Below are 23,430 nucleotides of genomic sequence, written 5' to 3'. Positions count from 1 at the left end.
CATCACTGATGTGCAGGATGTTTATTAACCTCATCTGCACCGTATTACTACAGGTCCTAGGGGCTGGAAGTGTTGCACAACATGGAACATGTGGAAAGGATTTTGCAGCACGTATCAGGGTCTCATATCAGGTCTTTCTCTCCAACAGGCTGCAACCTCAATCTGGACTTGGGAATACCAAATGTATGTGCTACCATCCACCATTCCCATCGTTGTAGATTGTTCTCATTGATGCCTGCTCATTGTTGGGTTTCGATTAGGAGCCCTTAATCAGTCCTTTAGGCCCTGTGCATTATCACCTGTGTGATAGTCTCATTGATAGTGCAGCTATTCTGTGAAAGTGTCTCATTTAAAATGCATTGCTCACCAAGGAGCTATCCATCACCCACCTCGCTATTCGCTCGTGTTTTACATATGGTACTGTGCCTGCATATGGATGCATCATACGCTCTGCCAGGGTACCAGGCAACTATATCTGTGACAGCATTGTTGGTGCCACACACTATCAGCACATTCATTGAGTGATGTCCCATCCAAATGTAGTATGTGCATCCGGGAAACAACCTTTACAAAGCAGTCATTACATCACGCTACCTTTACAACACAGTCTTTACAACGCAACATCCTTTACATCGCATGCCATTACAACGCAGCCCTTACATCGCATGTCACTATAACGCATGCCCTTACAACACATGCCATTACAACGCAATATAAGGTAAGCAATGGGCAATAGTAATTTTTACCCCTACACTATCCAACACTTACCCTACTGTTGCACTCACTGGAGTGGGAATAGTTATTTTTACCCCTACCCTATCCAACACTTATCCCACTGTTGCCCTAAAAGTAATATGCGTTGTAATGGTATGCGTTGTACTGGAATGAGTTGTAAATGTAGTTTCTAAAAATGCTTTGTGATGGCATGCGATGTAAAATCATGGGTTGTAATGGATGTTGTGGTGTAAAAACTGCTTTATAAAGGCATGCGTTGCAAATGTTTGCGTTGTAACGACATACATTCTATGCATCCCAGTTGATCACTGGTACCAATGACTTTTGGGAAGTTTTATCATGTGCGAAGCATAGATGGGTCCCGAAGTGAGTGACTACAACCCTTGGGAGTTGGCTTAAGGAAGGTGGCATATCATTCTGGGAAATGCTACCTGCCAGGACTTCTTTGATGGCCCTCGGAAGATAAGAGGTGTAGTGGCATCAGGAGCGTCCCCAGTGCCTGTCTCCTTCCAAGCTGGTAGTCAATGCATGGGTGAGCCTCCATACAAACCTATCTGGAAACCTAAACCTTCTCTCTTACTTGGTTTGTAAAATGGGGAACCCCTTTTCCTGAAGGTGTCCCCCAACATGTAGAGGGCAGCCACTGTGAGTATTTGGCTGTATTTGAGATGTGTTTTATAACCTGCAATTTGAGTGAATGTACTTTGTCTATGCAGTTTGCTCTTACTTTTAAGTAACCTGCGATTCACAAACTACAAATGACTATTTAGAGCTTCAAGTTATGCTAAACAGCGCGCATTTCTAAGGCCTTGTTGCGGTTTCAGCAGTCCAGAGACTTTCCAACTAATTTTTGGGTGTCCATTGCAGACCAGAATCGGGTTCAGCTTGTGATGATGTGTCACACGTATTGTGTTCTGGTCGTATTCTAGGGTAGTTACGCATTGAGATGTTGAGATCGTATAGTATTCTTTTGGTATTTCATTATGTTATGCACTTTAATAACCAACTCCATGTGTGCTCCTCGCAAAGGGACGCCTTAGGGCACGTAGGCTGTGCTGACAACACACTTAGTTTCCGGTTTGATTTAGAGTCGGAGCCAGAGGGATCTTGGGAGGGGGGAGGGGGTGCAAGGTGCAGAGAGGAAGAGGACAGACAGGTTTCAGACACATCAAACACCTCCGTGCTGCCGGGCCAGGCCTCGAGCCTTCTCAGGATGAGCTGTGCGTGCAGGTAGGCCTTATCTGTACATCTGCCTCGCTCCCTCCATCATCTCGAGACACATCCGCCGTGGCAGCCTCACGCGACAACGGAAGGACGCTGCCTGTCACGCTCACCTGCAGCAGCGCCTCACCAGGCACGCTCTGCGCGTGATAGGTGGCGCACTCAACTCCTCCCTGCGTTTCACGGTTACCTTTCACCTCCTCTCAACTCTGCACCCTATAAACCTCCAAAGCCACCTTCCTACCTTCCGCTCCCACCCTATCTACTCACCGCACACTCACCAGGGGCAGAAAGAAACAGCCTGGATTTGCCCATCCTCACTTAACCTCCAGTCCTCTGAGATACAAAATGGAATCCCTTCGAGGCCTCTCAAGAGGAACGGGACTAGAGCCGGGCTGAAAGACTCATTAGCAGGTGGACTGAGCAATGGTAGCAGGACTGGTCAGGTTAACCGTCAGCAACGTGTGGTGACATGGATGAATGGTTTGGGAGTTGATGATGTGCAGCTGCAGTGATGGATGCATTTGTAATGAATAGTTGCATGATGGGAAGGATGGCTTATGGATGGCTGAATTGGTGGGTTGATGAGGAGCATATATGCAGGTACATGGATAAACTGATTAACTGGGTCAAGAGGGTAGCCAGAAAATTAAAATGACCCTCACTTTTTACCAATGCTATGAAGGTCCCAAACGAGCGGAGCAAGTGAGCCCGAACCTCCCTAGTAGAGTTCCCTTGTCTCTTTCATCCAAACATCTTTCCATTCATCCATTCACTCTTCCATCCACCAGCTGCTATCCTCTATTTCACCTTTACATTCAGCCACCCATTAATTCTTCCATCCATCATCCAAACTTTCCACATTCCACCCATCAGCCATCCCATCCACCCACCCAGTCATGTACACATCCATATATCAATGCATGCATCGATCCATCCATACATCCACCCATACATGCATCCGTTGACTTACCCATCCACCAATAATGGCATCCACCATCCATACTGTCAGAGTTCCTTTTTCACTCCCATCCTCGCACCTGTCCATACACCGATCCATTTACTCATTCTTTCACCCACTCATTCATTAATCCATCCTTCTTATCACCATTCTTACCTTATTACCTTCCTTTCAAAATTCCTTCTTTCCCTTTTATATTTACCCATCATTGGTCCTTCTGTATCTCACTGACGTTCCTATTGACACAGGTATTCCTTTGCAGAGTTAAATATAAGCTTTTGTCTGCTGAGTTGCAAACAGTAGAAGCCCCTAAAGAACCCCATCCCCACTGTAGCAGCTAAAGCGGTGGGTTCACAACGCCCCTGAACTGGATAGACACAAGACACTACTTTGCTGGTAACGCTGGTGGAGTATTCATGTTCATGGTCCTTCAGTGGCAGTTGTCAGCAGGAGGGGCAAATTGTGAAATTTTTAATGGGACGTGCCTCAAGCAAGCGAGGCCATACCAGTGACTCTACCAGAAGCGCAATACCACTGGTCTATGGAACAGGAGAAGCCGCATCACAAACTGGAAAAATAACAGCAGGACAATGGTTTACCCTAGGAAAAAAACTACAGGAGGAACGGGATGGTCTTCAAAAGATCCAAACAGGTGTATGAACCCCATGGAGAGGGGCCAGAAGGCACTGTTCTCGAGTTGGAAGCACACAGGACATGGGCAGTCCAGGGTAGGAATGGTCTGGAAAATTTGTGCACACCTACAAAATTGCATAATTGTAGGTAAACATACCCTTTTCCATGGATCATTCCCATCCTGGACACAAATTGGAAATTAACTTCTGTCAATGCTGGTGTAATTGTGACCAGGCTAGGAAAGGGGGGAAAACACTGTGGAAGTTGGGGCAGTTCTAGATAAAGAGTTTCTCATGTGGATAAACATTACCCCAACAGAAAAAAAGGTTAGGAAGTGTAATTGCACTAACATAGCAAATAATGCCTGAGTAAGTGTACACAATGCACAACTATGTATAAGAAATGTGAATAGAATTTGAAATAGAATTTCAGGAGTACGCATGAGAACATGATATAATCACAACTTTCTAGGAGTTTCTTCTGGAAAACATATCCAACTTCTTTTTGTGAATGGTCCAATCATGTCTCAACATTCTTAGAAAAAGAGCAGGTGTTTACAAGGCCAATAGTGATTTACAGATAAGAATGGCCACTGGAATTATGCAGCAATAGAGGATCAAATATTGGCTGGGGTGACTGAATTATGCAGCAAAAATAAGGTAAGTAATGTAGTATATTGCAGCACATTCTTTAGCAGTATCATTTTTCAGTTTCGTCATTTTAACATGAATTAATATTATCTGGGCAACTAATTCACTGTAATAGTACCAGCCTAACACATGATTGCAGCAATTAGCAATTGAAAGTTGACTAGGTAATCCTTGCAAATGGTCTGCTACTGCACCAGGTGTTGCTTTTTTAGTAACTTTTGATCCGTTTAAGCTGGAAAGTGTAAATTATGCAGTAGAATGTAGAGTACATTCGTAGGTCTGTAGCACGTTGGACACACTTCTCATTCACACCTCACCCCACTTGAGATGCTCCAACGTAATCGCACAGTGCGTGTTTTAAGTGGGAGGAGACGATGGGTCTCAAGATATCACAGAAGATGTCTTCTGTTGAGCAAAATCGGCATGATATCCCTAAGTAGTAGGCACAGTATAATTAATTATAAGATATTGCATACCACACCGCTAAGTCCCTTCACAGATATGCCCTTCGTGAAGTCTCCAATTGTGCCACATGCGGTCAGTAGGAGGTGAAGTTTCTGCATTTAGAGGGGTCTTCTAGCCCAAATCATGACTATTGGGCTGAGGTACTGTCTGCACCCTCTATGAATGACTACGAATGATTGACTACAAGAGCCCAGGGATCCAAGGATTGCAGTGCTGGGCTAGGTGTGGGACAGCCCGGTGTCTTTTGGGCGGCACACAGATTTAGCCCTGATACACGCCAGAAGGCTGGTGGCCTGCTGCTGGTAAGGAGGGAGGTCCCGACCTACAAGTAGTGGATGGAATACCTGCTGTATTGCAATGAACAATTTGGCTTATTTACCATGCTGCTCCTCCCTTGCACCAGCCCCAAAAACATCTGGGGGCCCCTCAAGTCTTTCGTGCTGACCTGCATAGCACACTGAACTCTGTGCACTGAGACCTGGCCTGGAGAGACAAGCACTCTACTACATGGGGTTGACTACGAGCGGAGCTGGGCGACACTGATATTATATGCTGAGGCTGGGAAAGAGATGTGTAAGGATATTTAGGGCCTTATTATGACTTTGGCGGTCTTCCTGTAAGAACACCGCCGTGGCGGTCGCAGGAGGGCCGCAAAGCCTCCACATATAATAACAGTGTCGCTGAGCTCCACCCATAAGTTAACACCCCCAAGTTTTCAGGGTATGCCCAGAGGTGAGTCCCTTCCTCACTTTGCCACTGGATTCAAGCTAACCTCGCTGATGAGGGGTGTTACCCCGAGACCGGTCCCAGGATGCTTGTTTGCGGTCCAGGCAAGACCTGGTTTGGTAGTTCGGGCTGGTCTATTCCTATGAGGAACAGGGTCAAGACTGATTTGCATGTGGCTGGGTCTGAACAAGAGTGGCGAAGGGAGCTAAAGAACGATGATGGATTCAACGCACATTTGTGACTAGGGGTGAGTGTTTGAACAGTTTCAGCACTCCATCCACCATCTCCTTGTGTTTGCTTTATTTGCCCTAAGTTGGCAGGGAGGGTATGCCCAGACATGGGTCCAGTGCTCGCTATGCCACCGGATTGAAGCTAGCCTGGCTGATGAGGGATGATACCCTGAAACTGGTCACAGGATGCTTGTTTCTGGTCTGAGGAGGACCTGGCCTGGCAGTTCAGGCTGGACTGCTACCATGGGGAGCACGGTCAAGACTGAGTTCCATATGCCTGGTTGCAAACTAGAATGGCATGGGGAGCGGAAAAAAAGATGGATTTATCCCAGGTCTGTGACTGGAGGTGAATGTTTGATTTGTTCAGCATTCTGTCCATCATCTGTCCTTTTTACAAAACACAAAAAGAACACAATTCCGGTCCTCATGCACGTCATCAATACACTACCTATTTTGGCCACGGGACAGACATTGGTCCTTCATCACACTCCCACCGAGTGGCCTGCTGCCCGTCCACAAATGCGTATCAGCGCCTCATGAAAAGTATACCTCATGAAGGGTATGAGGAGCTATAAAAATGAAACAATACAAAACCTGATTACAAGATCTTATTTGCATCATACCTTGTGGCACAGTGTGTGAAAATATAAGTCTTGAGCATTTGACCATTATCAGTAGAACAGAACTTTGACGTTTATTGTTTAATAGATCACTAATTGCATCCGATGACAGATAAGAAACTTTTTTACACCATTTCCGAGGTGAAACGGTTATCAATCACGTACAGGTACAAATCGAGTGAAAAGTTTGTATTGTTCATGGACACAGCTTTGCTTGCACCGAGATATAGATTTTTTCGGACAAAAGCCATAAACGTCCCAGTCTTTGTAAAAAAAAAATTCAAGCCTGGCACCTTTTCCACACATAGTTAAATGCCGCTTGAGGCCCAAGTAGGATTTTTGTGGAGGAGAGGGTTGAGGCTATGTGTTCCATTGCAAGGCTTGAGAAAGGGCTCTCCTTGCTTGAGTAGCTTTAGCCAGGAAGGATTAATGCCTGTGACTGCTGATTAACAGTCAAACTGGGGTGCACCATAACCGTGCCCCAATGTGCACTGCGTGTGTGAAACACGCATGATGATGCCCACAGAGCAGCTTGGCATTTACCTACTCAAGTCATTGTTTCAAAAATCGGGTCAAATTGGGTGTTTAACAGCAGTGCACGTTTTAAAGAAACAGCTTAAAAAAATTAAAATGTACCACACAAGGGTTTTATATCATACATTATTTTCTTACATTTACTAATTAATTAGTACTCGTTTGAAAACATTAAACACAGTTTAAAAAGTAAATAAAAGTATTAGCCCTCAGTAGATTAATCAAATTACACATACATTGCATATAGAAGTACAAAACGTTCATTAAGCTAGGCAGACACACCAGAAGTGCATACTCACTACAAAGAATGAAACACCACTGCAATACATTTGACAACATATAATTACATTCATTCAAAAATAAATAGCAACAGTCTATAACCACTCAAATTCATTGTTAAGTTTTAAAGGAACATTTTAAGAATGCCCTCAGAAGAAATAGGGAAAGGAATGCCAAATATCCCACAGTCTCAGACTTAAGGTTTTTAATTTTGTAAGAGTGCTAGAATTGCACAAACTTTCCTTTTTACACAGCAAAAACACTTTATCATCAGAACAATATGAGCACTATCTTCTCATACAATAAAACACTATTGTAAGTATTTTTATAAAAGCATGCATTGTAAGCATGCATGTAATCATACCACGTCATATAAAACAGTACATCAATACATTTCATCTAAAAACATTGCTAAAATAACATCATAATGAAATTTCACAAAAACAGCAATGGAACTAACTGAATAAAAATTGATGGGGAGCTAAGGTTGAGTACCAGCGTGATAGTGGATACAGAACAAAATTTCAAAAGATATAAAATGAAAAAAAATAGGATATTGTCTTACCCTTCAATTTAATCAAATGGTATAAGCAAGGAGACCAAAACCTACCACTTTTTCTGTGACGTGTTTTACCATAGCAGTTTTCGTGTTGTTCACAACACTTGAACTGCTGAACAAAAGCTCACTAAATCTAATTTGCAACATTTCTGGCATTCGCTGTCTTTTGGTTTGGTGAATTTTTGTCTACTTGTTTTGGAGATAGAAACCAAAATAGTGTGTCCATAGTGCAAGCACTAGTACGTTTTGTAACCCATAATTTTCACATCCTCTCGAAACAATGGATAATCGATCTTGATCAATGACTTAAAAATATTTGAGCATGCGTCAGCTAAGAGCATGATCAATGAACGCGCACAACCCTACCCTGCCAATGTTCACAAACACTGGAAATAACAAGCATTGGCAAATCCAATAGATCTCGCCCCTACAAGAGATATTGGCAATGTGTTTTTGAAATGTTGTGCACCAGTGTGGCTGCTGTTCAGCATGGTTAAAAGTTAGTGGCGTGGAGTATCGTTAAGCGGAGTGGGGGAGGGTAGAGTGTTGTGGAGTTGCGGAGCAGAGTGTTGTAAAGTGGATTTGTTGGAGTACAGTGTCGTAGAGTAGATTGGGGCAGTAGAGTTTGGTAGAGGAGAGTAGAGTTCAAAGGTTCAGTGGCAGAGAGTGTCATAGAGTGCAGTGGCATGGCATGGGGTGGGATGGAATAGGGTGGAGTGGGTTTCAGTGGATTGAGGTAGTGAGGTGGATTGGATTGGAGTAGAGTGGGGTGGTTTGGATTGCGGTATAGTGGGGTAGATTAGAGTGGAGTGGATTGAAATGTAGTGAGTTGGATTAGAGTGCAGTGGATTAGATTGAATTGAGGTGGGTGCATTGGATTGAAGTGATAAGACTAGGGTGTGGTAGACTGGGGTGGATTAGATAGGGCTGGGGTGGCTTAGATTGGCATGAGGTGTGAGTGGATTGGAGTGGGGTGCAGCTTCCAGGAAGGAATGGAAGACGTCGCATCCTGGATGAGCAGCAGCTGTCTGAAGCTCAACTCGGAGAAGACAGAAGTCCTCGTCCTCTGACCCACCCCCTCAGCATGGGACAACACCTGGAGGTCCAACGCCCTCGGCAAACCCCCTATTCCCATGGACCACGCCCGAAACCTCTGCATCATACTCGACTCCTCCCTCACCATGACCCAACAGATCAAGGCTGTCGCCTCCACCTGCTTCAACACCCTCCACATCCTTCGCAAGACCTTCAAATGGACCCCCCCGAATCCAGAAAGATCGTCACCCACGCACTCATAACAAGCAGACTGGACTACGGAAACACCCTCTATGACGGAATCAACAAGTCCTTGCTCCACAAACTCCAGACCATCCACAACACCGCGGTCAGACTCGTCCTCGGCAATCCACGACAGGAACACATCACCCAACACTTGCGAGAGCTCCACTGGCTCCCCGACCAGAAGAGAGTAACTTTCAAGCTACTTGCCCATGCCTACAGATCCCTCTACAACACCGGACCCCAATACCTCAACGAAAGAGTCTCCTTCCACGTACCCAAGAGAAACTTCCACTCCGCCGCCCTCGGCGAAACCCTGCGCATCTGCAGAGCCACAGCGGGTGGAAGAGCCTTCTCCTACATCGCGGCAAAGACCTGGAACAACCTCCCGGTCGACATCAGACCCTCCCCACACAGCACATCTTCAGGAAGAGCCTAAAGAACTGGCCCTTCAGCTGGCTCGGAGCTGCACCCACCACTGCCCCCTCCCCCCCAGCGTCTTGAGACCCTCACGGGTGAGTAGCGCGCTTCACAATTCCCTGATGGATTGATTGATTGGAGTAGAATGGGGTAGATTGGATTGGAGTGGGGTGGGGTGGATTGGACTGGAGTGGGGTGGGGTGGATTGGAGTAGAGTGGGTGGACTAGAGTGGGGTGGATTGAAGTGGGGTGAAGTGGGTGGATTTGGGTGTAATGAGTGGGGTGGATTGAGTGGAGTGGATTGGAGTGGGGTGGATTGGAGTAGGGTCGACTGGATTGAATTGGAATGGACTGGGGTGGATTTGATTAGATTGGAAAGGGCTGGGGTAGACTGGAGTGGATTGGATGAAGTGGGGTGGGATGGGATGTATGGATTGGGTTGGGGTGCGTTAGATTGGGGTGAGGTGGGGTCGACTGGTGTGGGGTAGATTTCATTGAGGTGGGGTGGATTGGAGTGAGGTGATTTGGATTAAGTGGGGTGGATTGGATTGCAGTGGATTGGACTGGGGTGGGGTGGATTGAGGATTGGTTAGGAGTAGGGTGCGGTGGATATTGTTTGGAGTGGATTGGATTGGAGTGGAGTGGGATGAATTTAAGTGGCTAAGATTTGAGTTGGGTGGATTGGATTGGAGTGAGGTGTATTAGCCTGGAGTGGGTTGGATTGGATTGGAGTGCGGTGAATTTGATTGGTGTGGAGTAGGGTGGATTTAACTGGAATGGGGTGGGTTATGGTGGTTTGGAGTTGGGTGAAATGGACTGGAGTGGGGGTATTAAGGTGGACTGGAATGGACTGGAGTGGGGTTCATGGATTGGATTGGAGTGGGGGTGGGCTGGATGGATAGTCTGGGGTAGAGTGGATGGACTGAATTGAGGTGGGGTGCAATGGATTGTGGTAGAGTGGAGAGGATCGAAGTAGAGTGGAGTGAGGTAGATTGAATTGGAGTAGGGTGAATTGGATTAATTGGGGTGAACTGGACTGAGTGGGCAGGACTGGATTGAGTGGGATGGATTAAAACAGGTTGGATTGGACTGGAGTGGGTTGGATCGGGGTGGGGTGGTTTGGAGTGGGGTGGGGTGGATTGGATTGAATTGTGGTAAAATGGCTTGGATTGGGGAGATTGGATTTGAGTGGGGTGGATTGGAGTAGGGTGGGTTGAATTGGAGTGCGGTGGATTGGACTGGAGAGGGGTGAATTGGGTTGAATTGTGTGTGGGTTGGATTGGAGTGGGGTGGATTGGATTTGGGTGAGTTGGACTGGAGTAGGGTAGATGGAATTGGGCTGGATTGGATTGGTGTGGGGTGAATTGGATTGGAGTGGGGAATCTTGTGGTGGATTGGAATGTGGCAACTTGGATGGATTGGAATAGAGTGGGTGGATTGGGATGGAGTGGGGGGATTGGATTGGGGTGAGATGGATTTGATTGGGATAAAGTGGACTGGATTGGGGTGTGGTGGATTAGATTGGAGAGAGGCAGATTGGATTGGAGTGGGACGGATTGGACTGGAGTAGGGTGGATTGGATTGGTGTGGGGTGGATTGGATTGGATTGGAGTGGGGCGGATTGTTTTAGATTGGAGTGGGGTAGATTGTTTTGGATTGGAGTGAGGCAGACTGGAGTAGAATAGATTCTTTTTGATTGGAGTGGGGAAGATCGTTTTGGATTGTGGTGTAGGTATACTGGTTTCTAGTGTATCCACGGGTGGGGTGGGTCTCCAACCTTCTGTCTTCCATGGGGTTTCTTCGGGGTCCACTGGGAAGTGTCCTTCTTCTTTAAAATTGCAACGGCGACCCATTGACTTGCATTGATCCCGTGGTCGTGTTCCCACTCGGCACATGGCTTCCCTGGGGCTCCTGGTTACTTACCTTGGGTAGGTCTTTGGGTCCCCGGCACTTCTACGTCTTCTGGGTATAGTCTTGACTCGATTCTTGGTTCGCATACCACTATTTTAGTATATGGTTTGGTCTCCCTCTGGGGACCACTGTGTATTTCATACTACTTACCTGTTTCTATTGAAAAGTATTGTGTGCATTGTGTATATCTCCGGTTAGGAGATATCTGTATATGTTAGTGAGTGTCTTATAATAAATACATATTTTTATAAATACACTGTATGGTTCTTTTTCACTTAATCTATACCTACAAGCTTACGTTCTGGTAAAACAAGCTGTTTTACACTCCTTCTGGACTAAGCCGAATGCTGCTCTCCACAGCTACCAGTAAGAGAGCTTCTAAGGTTATCTAAGACCTCTTAAATCATCATAAGGGTTGTCTGGACTGGTGCAGTGTGCCCACTTACATAAGTGTACACCATATACCAAGCCAGCTTCTCACAAAGACTAAATAAGATACTTGGACCATGCATGGATGCTATGTTCACAAAATTATTGATGGTGCCTAGTTCACGTGAGCAGCTCCATCAAGGCGTGATGCCTGAGATATTCCAGCAGACACCTTCTCCTTTGAACATCATGAGCATCAGACTTTGTACTAGCAATTTGTTATCACAAGAACAAGGAGAAATATCAACTTTAATCTTATAGTTTAATACCACAATGAAGGGAGCGCCGTATTCAGTGATCAGTATTTGCAAATGAAAATTTTGGTATTGGCATGTCAGCTCTGTTTCGCTGCACGTCCCAGGCCCATTGCAGAGTTTTGATTGCATTAATTCCATATTTCTGTCGCTTGTGTGCTTGATATATGGCAACGCACAGTGGAGTCGGCGGCCCCGCCTGTTTCCACAGCCACATGAGGCTGGAACGGGGTTAGGTGTATCCAGTGATGAAGAAATTGTGCCTGTGCACAATAGGCATAAAGAGGAATGTCCAGTATGCCCATATCACCATGATGAAGCGGGAGCGTGAGAAGCTCCCAAGAGATTCAGGCTTGCCTGCCCACCAAAACTAGAGAGATCATAAGATAGCGCTAAGTCTTTAGAAATGCTTGGGTGAGCAGGAGAGACAGATTTATAAAAATGTATAGTAATTTAGGAAGAACAATCATTTTAGCAATCGCTATCCTGGACCAGTTGATCTGTATGCCCGACAGTCCTCCAAATTTGATGATTTCTCAGAGTACAGAGTTTATGTTCCCTTTGGGGTCATGTATGTGCAATGTGATGTCATCAGCGTATAACGAGATGATCAACCCGCTGGACGAGAAATCCAGTGCTCTTGCCGCATTATGTTGCCAGAGCCGTGCCGCAAGCGGCTCCATTGCTATGCCAAATAATAGGGAGCATCCCTGCCTTGTACCTCCAGTGATGGAGAAAGGGGTTGATAGCAGGCCATTTACACGTAGACGGGCTATTGGTTTTGCGTATAGTAGTTTGAGTTGCTGTATAAATAGTCAGCTGAGCCCCAGTTTAGCTAAAATGACGAATAGGTATGACCATTCTAAAGAATCAAATGCTTTGGTAGTGTTTAATAGGGCCATCAAAGCGGGCGTCTGGGAAGTCAGGCAGTGTAATACTGAGAAAAATGTGCGGAGGTTGTATGCGGTGGATCATTCAGGTACGAAGCCTGATTGATCAGGTCTGGCAATAGGGGGATAAGTGGTTGTAATCTGTTTGCAAATAGTTCAGCATAAATCTTATCAATATTTATAAGCGGTAAGAGTCAGAGTGATTCGGGGCCTTTCCAGGTTTGAGCAATGTTAGTATTACCGCATGGTAGGGGGGAAGATCCCCGTTTTAGTGACTCCTGATACACCTCCATAAGATGGGGTGCTAGGAGTGAAGCATAGCGTTTACAAAATGAGGTTGTCAGTCCGTCTAACCCAGGAGCCTTGTTGTTTGGTAAGCCATTTATGACCTGCATAATGTCTTCAATGGTGAAAGGTTTGTCAAGGTATGACCTATGTGCCCTGCCTAGCCACAACAGTTCAATGGTGTCCAAATATGTCATGAGTACTCCTCCACCTCCCCTGACATATCTGATGAAAAGTGTAGAATGAAAATGTGATAGATGCCCCAGTATTTCCTGTGGGTCTCTAACTGGATTGCAGTCCTCATCTAGTAGTTCTACGATATAGGATGCAATTTGCGGTGATCACCCTCCCCATATCTCCTAGGAAAGGGTATTTCCCCAAGAATTTTATCTCTAGTTGCGCTACAATTTCAAACTCTGAGATTTTTTCCCTGAGTGGTGCAAGGGTTATCGGGTCATTGGTGTTGTAATATATTTAAGTTCAATGTCTCGGATATGGGATTCCAGATTTCTGAGTGATTGATAGCTTTTAGTACGCCTGCTTGTCTAGCTATGCAGTTTCCTCTAATTACTGCTTTAAAGGCTTCCCATAGTGTCGAGGGGGAGGATACTGATCCCACATTGAGTGTAAAATACTCGGGTATGTCCCAGCAAACTTCTTCCCGAAATGGTGTAACTAGTAAAGCGTGAGCTGGCATTCGCCAGGTAAACTTCCGACGTGGGGATAGTGGAAATGTCAGTCGAAGGAGGCAGGGGGCATGATCAGATAATGTCCTTGGCAAGTGCCCAGTGTCAGTTGTCCATGTTGCAATATCCTTAGATACTAGCCAGAAATCCAGCCTGGAACATGCATTGTGTTGTGACATAATGCAGGTGCTCTCCCTATTCCCAGGATGCCGTTGTCGCCAAATGTCTACTAGATCGTTGTCAGCATAATCGTGTTCAGATTCGAGCTCTCTCTAGGGTGTAATCTACGAGAGGAGCCAAGCCTGTCCAGAGTATCCTCTAGTACAGCATTGAAATCACCTCCCCATATTGTGGTATTGCAACTTAGTGTTGTAATTTTAGACCAGATACTGTTAAAAAACTCTGGGTCATCTGTGTTTGGACTATAAATCGCTGCCATAGTGATCCTGGTATTTCCAAATGTACCTCCTAGAATTATGTGTCTGCCTTCTGGGCCTATCTGTGAATGTGTCCTAGTCCATTCGAGCCCACGGAGTAATAATACGGCCACACCTCTAGCTTAATTTGAGTAAATCGATGAATAGACATCCCCCGGCGCCGGTGCTGTGATTTAGTGGATGATGTGCTGTTGAGGGGCAGCTCTTGAAGGAAACAAATATCAATGCTGCGCCTAGTTAGATATGCCCGGATGAGGCGAGTTTTCCTCTGATTATTTAGCCCTCGGATATTCCAGGTAAGGAATGTATAGGCTGTCATTTAAAATGGGGGTGTGCGTTTGTATACACCTGGACCCATCCGGGCGCATATGTAGTGTTTTTGTCCTCAATGTCATAGTGGTAATATAATAGGGTTATGCATAGTTACAGTAGCGGAATCTGTGATTTCCCCATGTGCCTGCCTAATCTCATGGCTGTCTTTGAGCAATGTGTTTTATCTGTCTGCTCCAGAACGACTAAATCAACTACCCCTCCCTCCCACCCACACCAACCCCCCAATTACATTGTGCAATAAATCCAGCCCGCCTACTTGTAGGCATAACAACACCACAAGCAAGAGTTAAGGAGGAAACAAAATGGAGTCCTCCCTGAGGCACGGGATCGCCGGCGAACTACCCTGCCAGTTGGCGGGGTGACCAAGCGATGGAAAAAGATAAGGAGCATTAACTGTATTATTCAAGCTCGGACGCTGGCAGTACACCGTGATAAAAACCTGACTGCTACTGCATGTGACTGCGACCTCTTCACATCCAGTTCGCAAAACCGGGTCATTGCTTAGAAGTGGTTTCATGTTAGAGATCAATCATTGTCACTGAGTCCAGCCTTGGCCAACTCCTGCCTCGTGGGCACAGAGCAGTGTTTCTGGACGTCACCCATCTCAAATAATGATCCAATTTCTAACAGCTGCATTGCTAACATTTTAACTCGCTACTTCCCTACCAAGAATCAATGGGTGCCATCATAAAGATACTTACATATCAGTTTGTGCAGAATCCAAGTATTGATCTTTCTACCTTTTAGGTCTCTTTCACCAGATCTAATTGCCACCCAATATCTGGGCCTTCCCCTCACTGAGTTCAAAACTTCCTTGAGGTGCATCTCATGATCAGATAGAAAAATATAACTAATGCTACTCAATGTATCCTAATTGCAAATATATATTTTATGAAATGTTACTATGTACTTTGTTTAAATATTTTGTAACTAGAGTTGGGATGGAATATGGTGCATGTTGACGGACATGCCCCAGCTGCATGGATATCTGGATTCCTAGTACTCATTTTTGGTCATGGGCGAACATGGATCATGTTTGTGCACCATGGACCTGTGCCTTTCTCATGGCACTTCGGTATTGTTGGTCTGGGAGGTGCGTACTAAGAATTACTGCCTCTACCAGGAGTTAAGTGACATGAGCGCAGTGGTGGCAGCATACCCGTTTTGTGTTTAATAGTGATCAGTAGTGTAAACAGGCCTTTTTATCTGTGTCAATGTAGTGGTGCTTACTGGCCCATTTATGTAAAGCTAAACTGCTGTGTGCTTAACTCACTTTTGGCCTACATGGTGATTGTTTGTCGCGCCAGACAGCTATTGATACTTGCGTGCACACACTGGGATGTACGTGAGCTTGTGCATGGTACATAACAGGGAGACCGGTGGGTTTCACCCTTGGCCTACATGGTAAATGTGTGTACCACTGAGCAGTGCTTGATACTTGTACATGCGTGCTGGTATGTATATAGGCCTGTGCATGGTACATGACATGGAGAACTGTGTATCCCATTTTGGAAATTCACAGGCCAGTGGCGTAACGAAACTCGAGAGGGTGCCCCCTGCTAAGTACATGGAGGGGCCCCATTTGGAGTCAGACAGGAGCACTTTAAATAAAATACGGTCAAATTCTGGCTAACTACTTCATACATGGATCTTGTCCAGAAGTTCCGCTTGGTGACATTTGGTTTGGCACTATGTTACGGTCCGTTTGCATATAATCGTACCTATACTCGAAATGTGGTACAACATTAATGAGAGGTGCATGACGTTTTTACCTTGGCTTTCAAACAATACGATGCCAAGCACATCGAATTTATCTAATTTCTTTGTACTGTTAGCAAATATATATTGGAATTCAAGGTGTCCTTGACGATGCTTAGATCTTCAAAGATGGCGACGCTATAATTATGCTTCTTCATCAGGCCACCAGTCAAGATGGCGACGTTATAATCATACTTTTACGCTAGTCCTCTTTCTATTGAACTCCCGTGAACGCTCATGCGTAGATGAATAACCGCATATATGGGATCAACATGGCGATCACTTGCTCTTACATACACCAGGACCCCAGATATTTTACGGAGTACTCTCCTCCACAGGTACGATTACGGGCGTTTTAAGACTAGCTCCGCTGTGCGTTTTTTGTTGTTCGGCGATTTTTCTGTAGTTTGGTTACTTTGAATTTATTGTGCATCCTAATTTTGATCATATGCAGTGACTTACATCACATCCCGCAACTGGGGAACGACTACTAGATAGACTAAACTAGTCTCCTTGTGTATTTTCAGAATACCTATTGCCGCCTGAAACTATTTTTAATTGGACTACATTGTCGGAATTAGAACGGAGGTAACTTTATAACTGTATTGATGTTTCGTTTTACACGAATAGATAATGATTACTGAGCCATGTTTATTAAGATGCAGGGTTAACTAGTAAGATATCTCGAGTTCCCTGCGTGGCCCAATAGGTAATTTGGGAATACTTTTTTCCTATTCACGATGTCTGTTATGGAACGCTATTCACCATCGGAACAGGATAGTGTTCACGACTTATAATTATGATGTCGGATTATTTTACCTGGATATTCAATCCTTATGTGTGAATATTGATTTAGATACGTTTGACATATCGATATTTTCAGAAATTAACTTGGATGTTTTAAATTGCATAGATGTGTAATATGCAGATTTGATTTGCTTTTTAGGCTTCTGATAATGTACTGTAACAATTTCAATTCTGACTGACTCTCCCATCGTACTCGTCATATCTTGATAGAACATTAAATATTTAGGGTGAGTGCTATATATGTTACATATACATATAATCTTAAGCACAAATTAACGGTGCCCTTCTGAGGACACTGCTCTTACTTTATTTACGAGTGATTTCCGTTGTCACTCTGTTATGGTAATGGCTTGGGTGGACTCTCACAATTATTTTTTTAGTTATTGCACTACATGACACATTCTGGGGGAATATATGAATTGATTCTATAAACCACTCTCTGGAACGGTGCTTTTCACCCTTCTTTCTCTGTAAATTTAGGCTGACTTTCTGATTCCCTTTTCACGTTTAATAACCTCTTTGTGGTGGGACTCTCTCTGACATACTATATAATGTCTCTTAGTGAGCATTCACGGAGGTGTCTCTTAATCTTTTCCTCTAGCTTTTTCCGAATTTTCTGGGTCTTTTGCTTGTTTCATCACCGGAACGTAATATGATTTATGTGTTACTGTTTACAGTACTACATGTGTTTTGAAAAAAACTTTTATCATTATCTTTGGAGCCCTGAGGAAGTCGGGGGGGGTTATTTGCCCCAAGACGAAACACGTGTTGGCCGCATCTATTCTTGGTCTGACTTTGTGGAATATGTGATCAGGACAACTGAAAGAATAAAGAAAAGACAAATCCTCACACATATGGATTGGATCTGGTTCTTGTGATATTTGTTACCTTATATTGGACAGTTTATCTTTGTCATTGCTCGGGAACAAACCGTTTTTGTGTCAGACAGGAGCACTCAGGCCAGGATACGGTGCTTAGGGGGCCCTCGAGAGCTCGGGCCACCCCGCCCTGCAGGGGCTGCGGGGACCTATGTTATGCTCTGTGCAGGGCCTGTAAAGGCCAGTGGAGGTAAGGCCTGCAACCCCAGACAGGAGATGTTGATTGCTGACATTCCTGAGGGCTCCAGTGGAATCTCACACAATGGTGGTGGGGAGGAGAGCATCCTCTGAGAACATCAAAGGTCAGGAGTCTGTGGAAGCCCATGCATCACTGGGGAAAGACCACAAGGGATTGTGAACCTTCATCATCATCTGCATAGATGTGCCCCAGTCCTCCCGTACTTGCTGACTGCCATTGAGTTGGGTAAGACTGTTTGCGATCGATAGGCCTGTTAAGGACTTGCACAAACCTAGCGCGTAGTACTGCTGAAGTTGTCTCTTAGAGTCAAACTTAGAATTTTTCACATAGGGACTAGCATGGGCCACATCAGAAAATCGCCTCAAGTATTGAATGGAGAATATCAACCTCACTAGAAAGGGACGGAGGCACTATGGGATACTGCTCAGGACACCGCTATCGTGCCAACCTTAAGAGACTGTGGATATTGTGTGTTGCCTCTATGCTTTGTGTGCTTCTATGAAGACATTACTTTGTTCATAAATGCAAGTATTTGACTGAACAGTCAACTTTTTGCAGCTACTATGTGTACTTTGAGTCTTGCACCTGTGAAGGCCCCACATCCACCTACCTGCCCCTAAAACTGATCGACCCATGCACCCACTGAGAGTGAAGTGCTGAAAGGGGCAACACTTGGCCAAATATAGTACAAAAGAGATAAAAGGCCACAACCCCCACGGTTGGGTCAAGTATCCCCTGCGTGCCCTGTAGCCCTCTGAAAGCGATTCTGATACTGGTATTTGTTATACAGTAAACAGCAGCATTTTACAATTTCTCAATTGATCACGCTGGTTTGTGGTACAAATGTTTGCACCATGTGAGCTTGCATGTTTTTGTGGACATCCGCACGGGCATGTTTGTGCTACTGAATATCATGATGTGTTTAATAATTACAGGATTTAACCCTCAAGCTCCCCTCAGCGCACTGGATTTTGCATCTCACCATGCCATAGGGCATAGTGACACCCTGCTTATACAGATAGTCGGCCCAGATAACTCCCTGGGTAACTAACTCCGAGGCATCAATGTGACACATGCTCACTGCAGGGCACGAAAAGGAGGTACTCACGGATGGACTGCGTCCACCCACTATTTTCATAGGGTGAACGCCGTCCACCCTGCCAAGAAGTTGGGCCCCACCAAATAATGTGATGAACTCCTCCTGGTGTAATTTCCAAACACTGGGAAACTTTCAGCAGCGCCTGCACGTGTCTGCTTTCCATCTGGGACAATGTGCAGGCGTGGACGGGGCTTTCTTAGTTAAGACTCCTGCTGGGCCCATAACAAAGGACGAATTTGAGGGGTCACCAGGCCTCCCTTTGTTCGAGCCTCCTGGCTGGGAGCAGTCAGGAGCCTCACTCGCACCTGATGCACATGCAGCAGAGAGGAAACAAAGGGTAGCACTTCACACATACATAAGAGAGGTAGCTTTTCACTTTGTTCAGGCTCTGTTTACCAGATATGTATGCACTGTAAGAATGTCAGAACGCTTTACATCACAAGTGCATATTAAAGTTGTGGCCTGTGATGCCACATCCTATGATGTAAATTCCTGAGATGCCACATGTAATGTCACCCGCTGTGATGTCATGTTCCGTAAAGATATCACGCGCTGTGATGTCACTTGCATACTGCCTAACTAGGTGAGTCCCTCCCACTTCTTGTTTTAGGACTTGTACCCTGGTGCACTGTCACAACATTTTGGAGTGAGAGGCAATTCGGGTTTTGTTTGGTGTAACCCTGGTACATTAGCATTCTAGGTATGTACAGTTGTATTTTCATTTTTCTTGTGTGTATCATGAGAGCAAGCAACTTTACACAACCCTATATATGCACGTATGGATGCTTACGTGTTTTTCGTAAGTGTGTAGTGTGTGAGGTATCTATATACCTGTGCATTGTTACTATAAGTGCTGCAGAGAACATGCGCGCTCCGCATATGCATGATATTATGTTCTTCGCATATGTTGGCATGTGTGAATGTTTTGCTTTACATGTCTTTCAATGCGTGAACACGACAAAGAAGGTGTGAATAGCTGCACGTGGTCACTTGCGTATTAATTAAACCGTGAACGTGTGTGGACATGTATTCTGTATTTCTTCTCTTTGGTGCACGCGTGCCTGTTTGCTTTGGCTGCATGCGAACACGGTTTCAAGAGCGCGCCCGCGTGCCCGGGAAGGATCGCGTGTTGCAAAGTTAATAAGTTAATGAGCTGCGGCGGGCTGTGGGAGTGGAATGTTGATTAGTGCACTCTCCGGAGCTCGCGTGCGGACACATTCCCACCTCAGCAGGCCTCGTTATCCGGAGGTCAGGGGCCGCTGCGCCCTGTGTCTGCAGGAGGGGGTGGGGGCGCGGGAGGGACGGGATAGGAGTGAGGCAGACTGCAGGCGAAGGCAGCAGGGGAGAAGAGGTCAAGGTGAGGTCCTTGTAATTTGATAGCACCCGGCATCGTTTAATGAGGAGCGCCGAGGCCCACATCTGGCCTAGCCAGGGCCTTTGCGTGACACGCGGCACTCTGCGGGGAAACCCTAGCCGGCCTGCTGCAGGCTTCTTCAAGCTCAGCCTGGCTGTCACACGACGTCTCTCTCGCACACACTCACACGCACGCTTATTTCGCAGGAGTTTGCAGGGGTGCTTCCCGTTTCAGCTCACGCCCACTCAGGCCACTTGTTAGTCAGGCTGTGAGGTGTTCACTTGCATAACTCAGGTGATACACACACAAACACACACACGCTCTGAGATTAGGCACACACCATCACAGAGCAAAACACACACAAGAGATATTATACACAACAGTCAGCACAAATGTACTGTCACCAGTGCCTTCCATGTGCTGCTCCTGTCTCTCCTGGGTATGCCAGATTGATCACCTATCCTGCCCCCGTGCCCAAATACACACACCTGTGAGTCGCTCCTGTGGTACTCTATGTGTTGCTAAAGAGGATTTGCTAAGGCTTTGTTTCATCTGTGCATTCCTGCTGCTTATTCCACATTGACTGCAAACAGTCCATGTATCTCATGTGTGCAGCTCCTGTAGCTCTCCAGGTGACTGCGTGAAGTATCCTGCCTCTGCCCAGTGCATGACATGAACTTCTCGGTCGTGCCTAAATGGATTCTTTAGCAACCTGCTCAGTCAGGCGCTAGAATGATTTCATGTAACGTACCTTTGTTTTATATCTCTCTCCTCTTGCTTCCATTTCCTACCTAGGAGCATCGACCCAAGACAAGAGGACCGACCACTCTTGCTACTCACGTACGACACCAAGACGCTTCCCACATAGGCCACACTGCAATTCAACAAAGTGCCAACCAAACCCCCCCAGGAATGTGCTAGCTGTCCACTAATGTGCATTGACTCGTCATCAGGAGTATGAAGTCCTATAGAAATTCAACTACTATCACCCTACCTGAAACAGGCAGGCACATTGGTGGAGGGCTAGATCTGACTGTACCATTCTAGCAGCCATAGCACTGTGTGCCAGGGCAATAGTCTGAGAAACTGGCCATGGTTGCTTAGACCTACCGGCCATGTGCCCTCTGAGGGCTTCCCTCATGTTTCTTACATTTCAACCTCGTTTGGCTGATGGCGGAAGAGTACATGCATTTCATATTCCTGGTGGTAGAGTAGTGAGGAGGAGGCTTTAGAACACAGCCAGGAAAACAGAATCTACATGACTTTATCTTTTATCCAGCATATGTAGAATACAGGACTGTTTATAGGCAGCTGTTTTTTTTTTTTTTTACAGTTCTCAGTCTGCAGTCGGATGGTGTCCAGGCCGAGGGTTTGCTGAGAACCACTCAGGGTGAGGTGCTTGTCTGCAAGATAAACAGGGTGTTAGAAGGTGGTTCTGACACTATGGGCCCTCCAGATTTTTTGATTTTTGAGCACCTAATTGTTGAGCTTTTACTGTGGGGGAGCCTCATAAGTTGGGACTCACCCACAGTGAACTCAGGATGTAAGAGACTGCATGGGGATTTTACTGGTGTTCCCCTGGCTTGACCAGGCCACTGCGCAGCAGCTGGAGTAAGGGACACCAGGATGGTTACATGCAGACACATGTGTACATGCGTGTGCACACGTGTACGGGCTGCGCAGGGGAGATTCCTAGCGTGCGCAGTCCAGGAGCAGCTACAAAGTGAGTGGTGTGGCAGGACTTATGCAGTATTGGGTGGTGATATGGAATAGGCTTTAAACGCTGGAAAGAAACATGCCAGGGAAAGTCAGTGTGTTTTACTGTGTTTTCACTTCATTATTTCCCTAAGGGAATGTGGGGCCCATGGCTAAATTAACTTCCACAAGGCCTACAGTTTCCAGACATGCACTAAAGTCCATTGTATTGGAGGTGAAAAGAAGTATTCTGCAGAGTCCAAAGTCATATTTGTACTGCTTTTGGGTCATCCAGAACTGTCATATTTCTGTGAGCCAGCCAGGACCAGACCCAGACCCAGGCTGAGGGCTGACCTCAGCTGGATGGATTGATAACCTTTCTTCCACAAGCTAGGGCCTCCTCTCCACAAAGAGAAGATGGGAGGGGCTAAAGGCTCATCAATTAGCAGCTGTCACTGGGTGCCAGGCACCAGGCTGCACCAAGGAGGGAAGGCAGCGTGGGGGATGAGGCTTCAGACATGTGGCCAGAAACCCTGGACAAAACCATTTTGAACTAGCTCAGAGGCTGGACAAGAAGGAGGGAGCAGGGGCAGGGACGTGATGTGTCGCTGTTTGATAGGACCAACAGAGACTTCCTGCCAGCCCCCTACTCAACTTTTAAAAAGTGCTTGCACAGGAAGAGAAGGTCTCTCTGGGGTGTGGTCGGCTGAGGCTGAAGGTGCTGGAGCCTGGCGCAATGGGCAGTTGGAAGGAGAGACCCCCTGACTGCCCCCAGGACCCTATCAGCACCAGAAGAAGAGCCCAGGACTGGTGCACAGAAGCAGGGGTCTCTTCGCAGGGAGAAGAAAGGCCCAGAAGGAGAGCCTGGCAAAAGGCTGGCGCAGGGAGCCAGTGAAGACAGCACACTGCTGAATCTACCCTCTCAGAGTCCCAGAGGGCAGAGGAGAGTGTTCCCAGTGGCGGGGGCTGGTAAAGAGGAGCATGAAGCGCCCCATAATGCCTCGCCAGGCATTTGGAAATCTGCTGTTTTGGTGCTTTGTGGCCCCCAGAGGAAGGGGGTCACCCTCACGTGTGAAAAGGGGTGCAGGGGGGCTGCAGGAGCAC

At 46.1% G+C, this 23,430-nt stretch overlaps 1 protein-coding gene across 16 annotated transcripts in view; it reads left to right on the top strand.

Annotated features, from left to right (window-relative positions):
* The window catches only part of LOC146860031 (uncharacterized), a 171,895-nt gene that overhangs the window by 36,062 nt on the left and 112,403 nt on the right, over positions 1 to 23,430 (top strand). For 6 of the 16 annotated variants that reach the window (XR_014978775.1, XR_014978764.1, XR_014978765.1 and 3 more), the window contains exons 1-2: positions 16,535 to 16,632; positions 16,822 to 16,882. The exons of 2 other annotated variants lie outside the window; for them this stretch is intronic. Coding sequence is in view for 5 of the 14 variants with exons in the window: in XM_085643791.1 (XP_085499917.1) it covers positions 16,540 to 16,632 (93 nt within the window). In the remaining 9 variants the exon portion in view is untranslated. Of the gene's footprint in view, positions 1 to 16,522; positions 16,633 to 16,821; positions 16,883 to 19,959; positions 19,978 to 23,430 lie in introns of those variants that run through there. 8 more of the 16 variants (XM_085643793.1, XM_085643790.1, XM_085643794.1 and 5 more) reach the window with 3 other exon arrangements.

The sequence above is a fragment of the Triturus cristatus genome, chromosome 3_1 (genome assembly GCF_964204655.1).
Source record: "Triturus cristatus chromosome 3_1, aTriCri1.1, whole genome shotgun sequence".
Classification (NCBI taxonomy): domain Eukaryota; kingdom Metazoa; phylum Chordata; class Amphibia; order Caudata; family Salamandridae; genus Triturus; species Triturus cristatus.
Note: the sequence above shows the minus strand (reverse complement) of the source record. Positions and strands in the feature narration are given on the sequence as shown.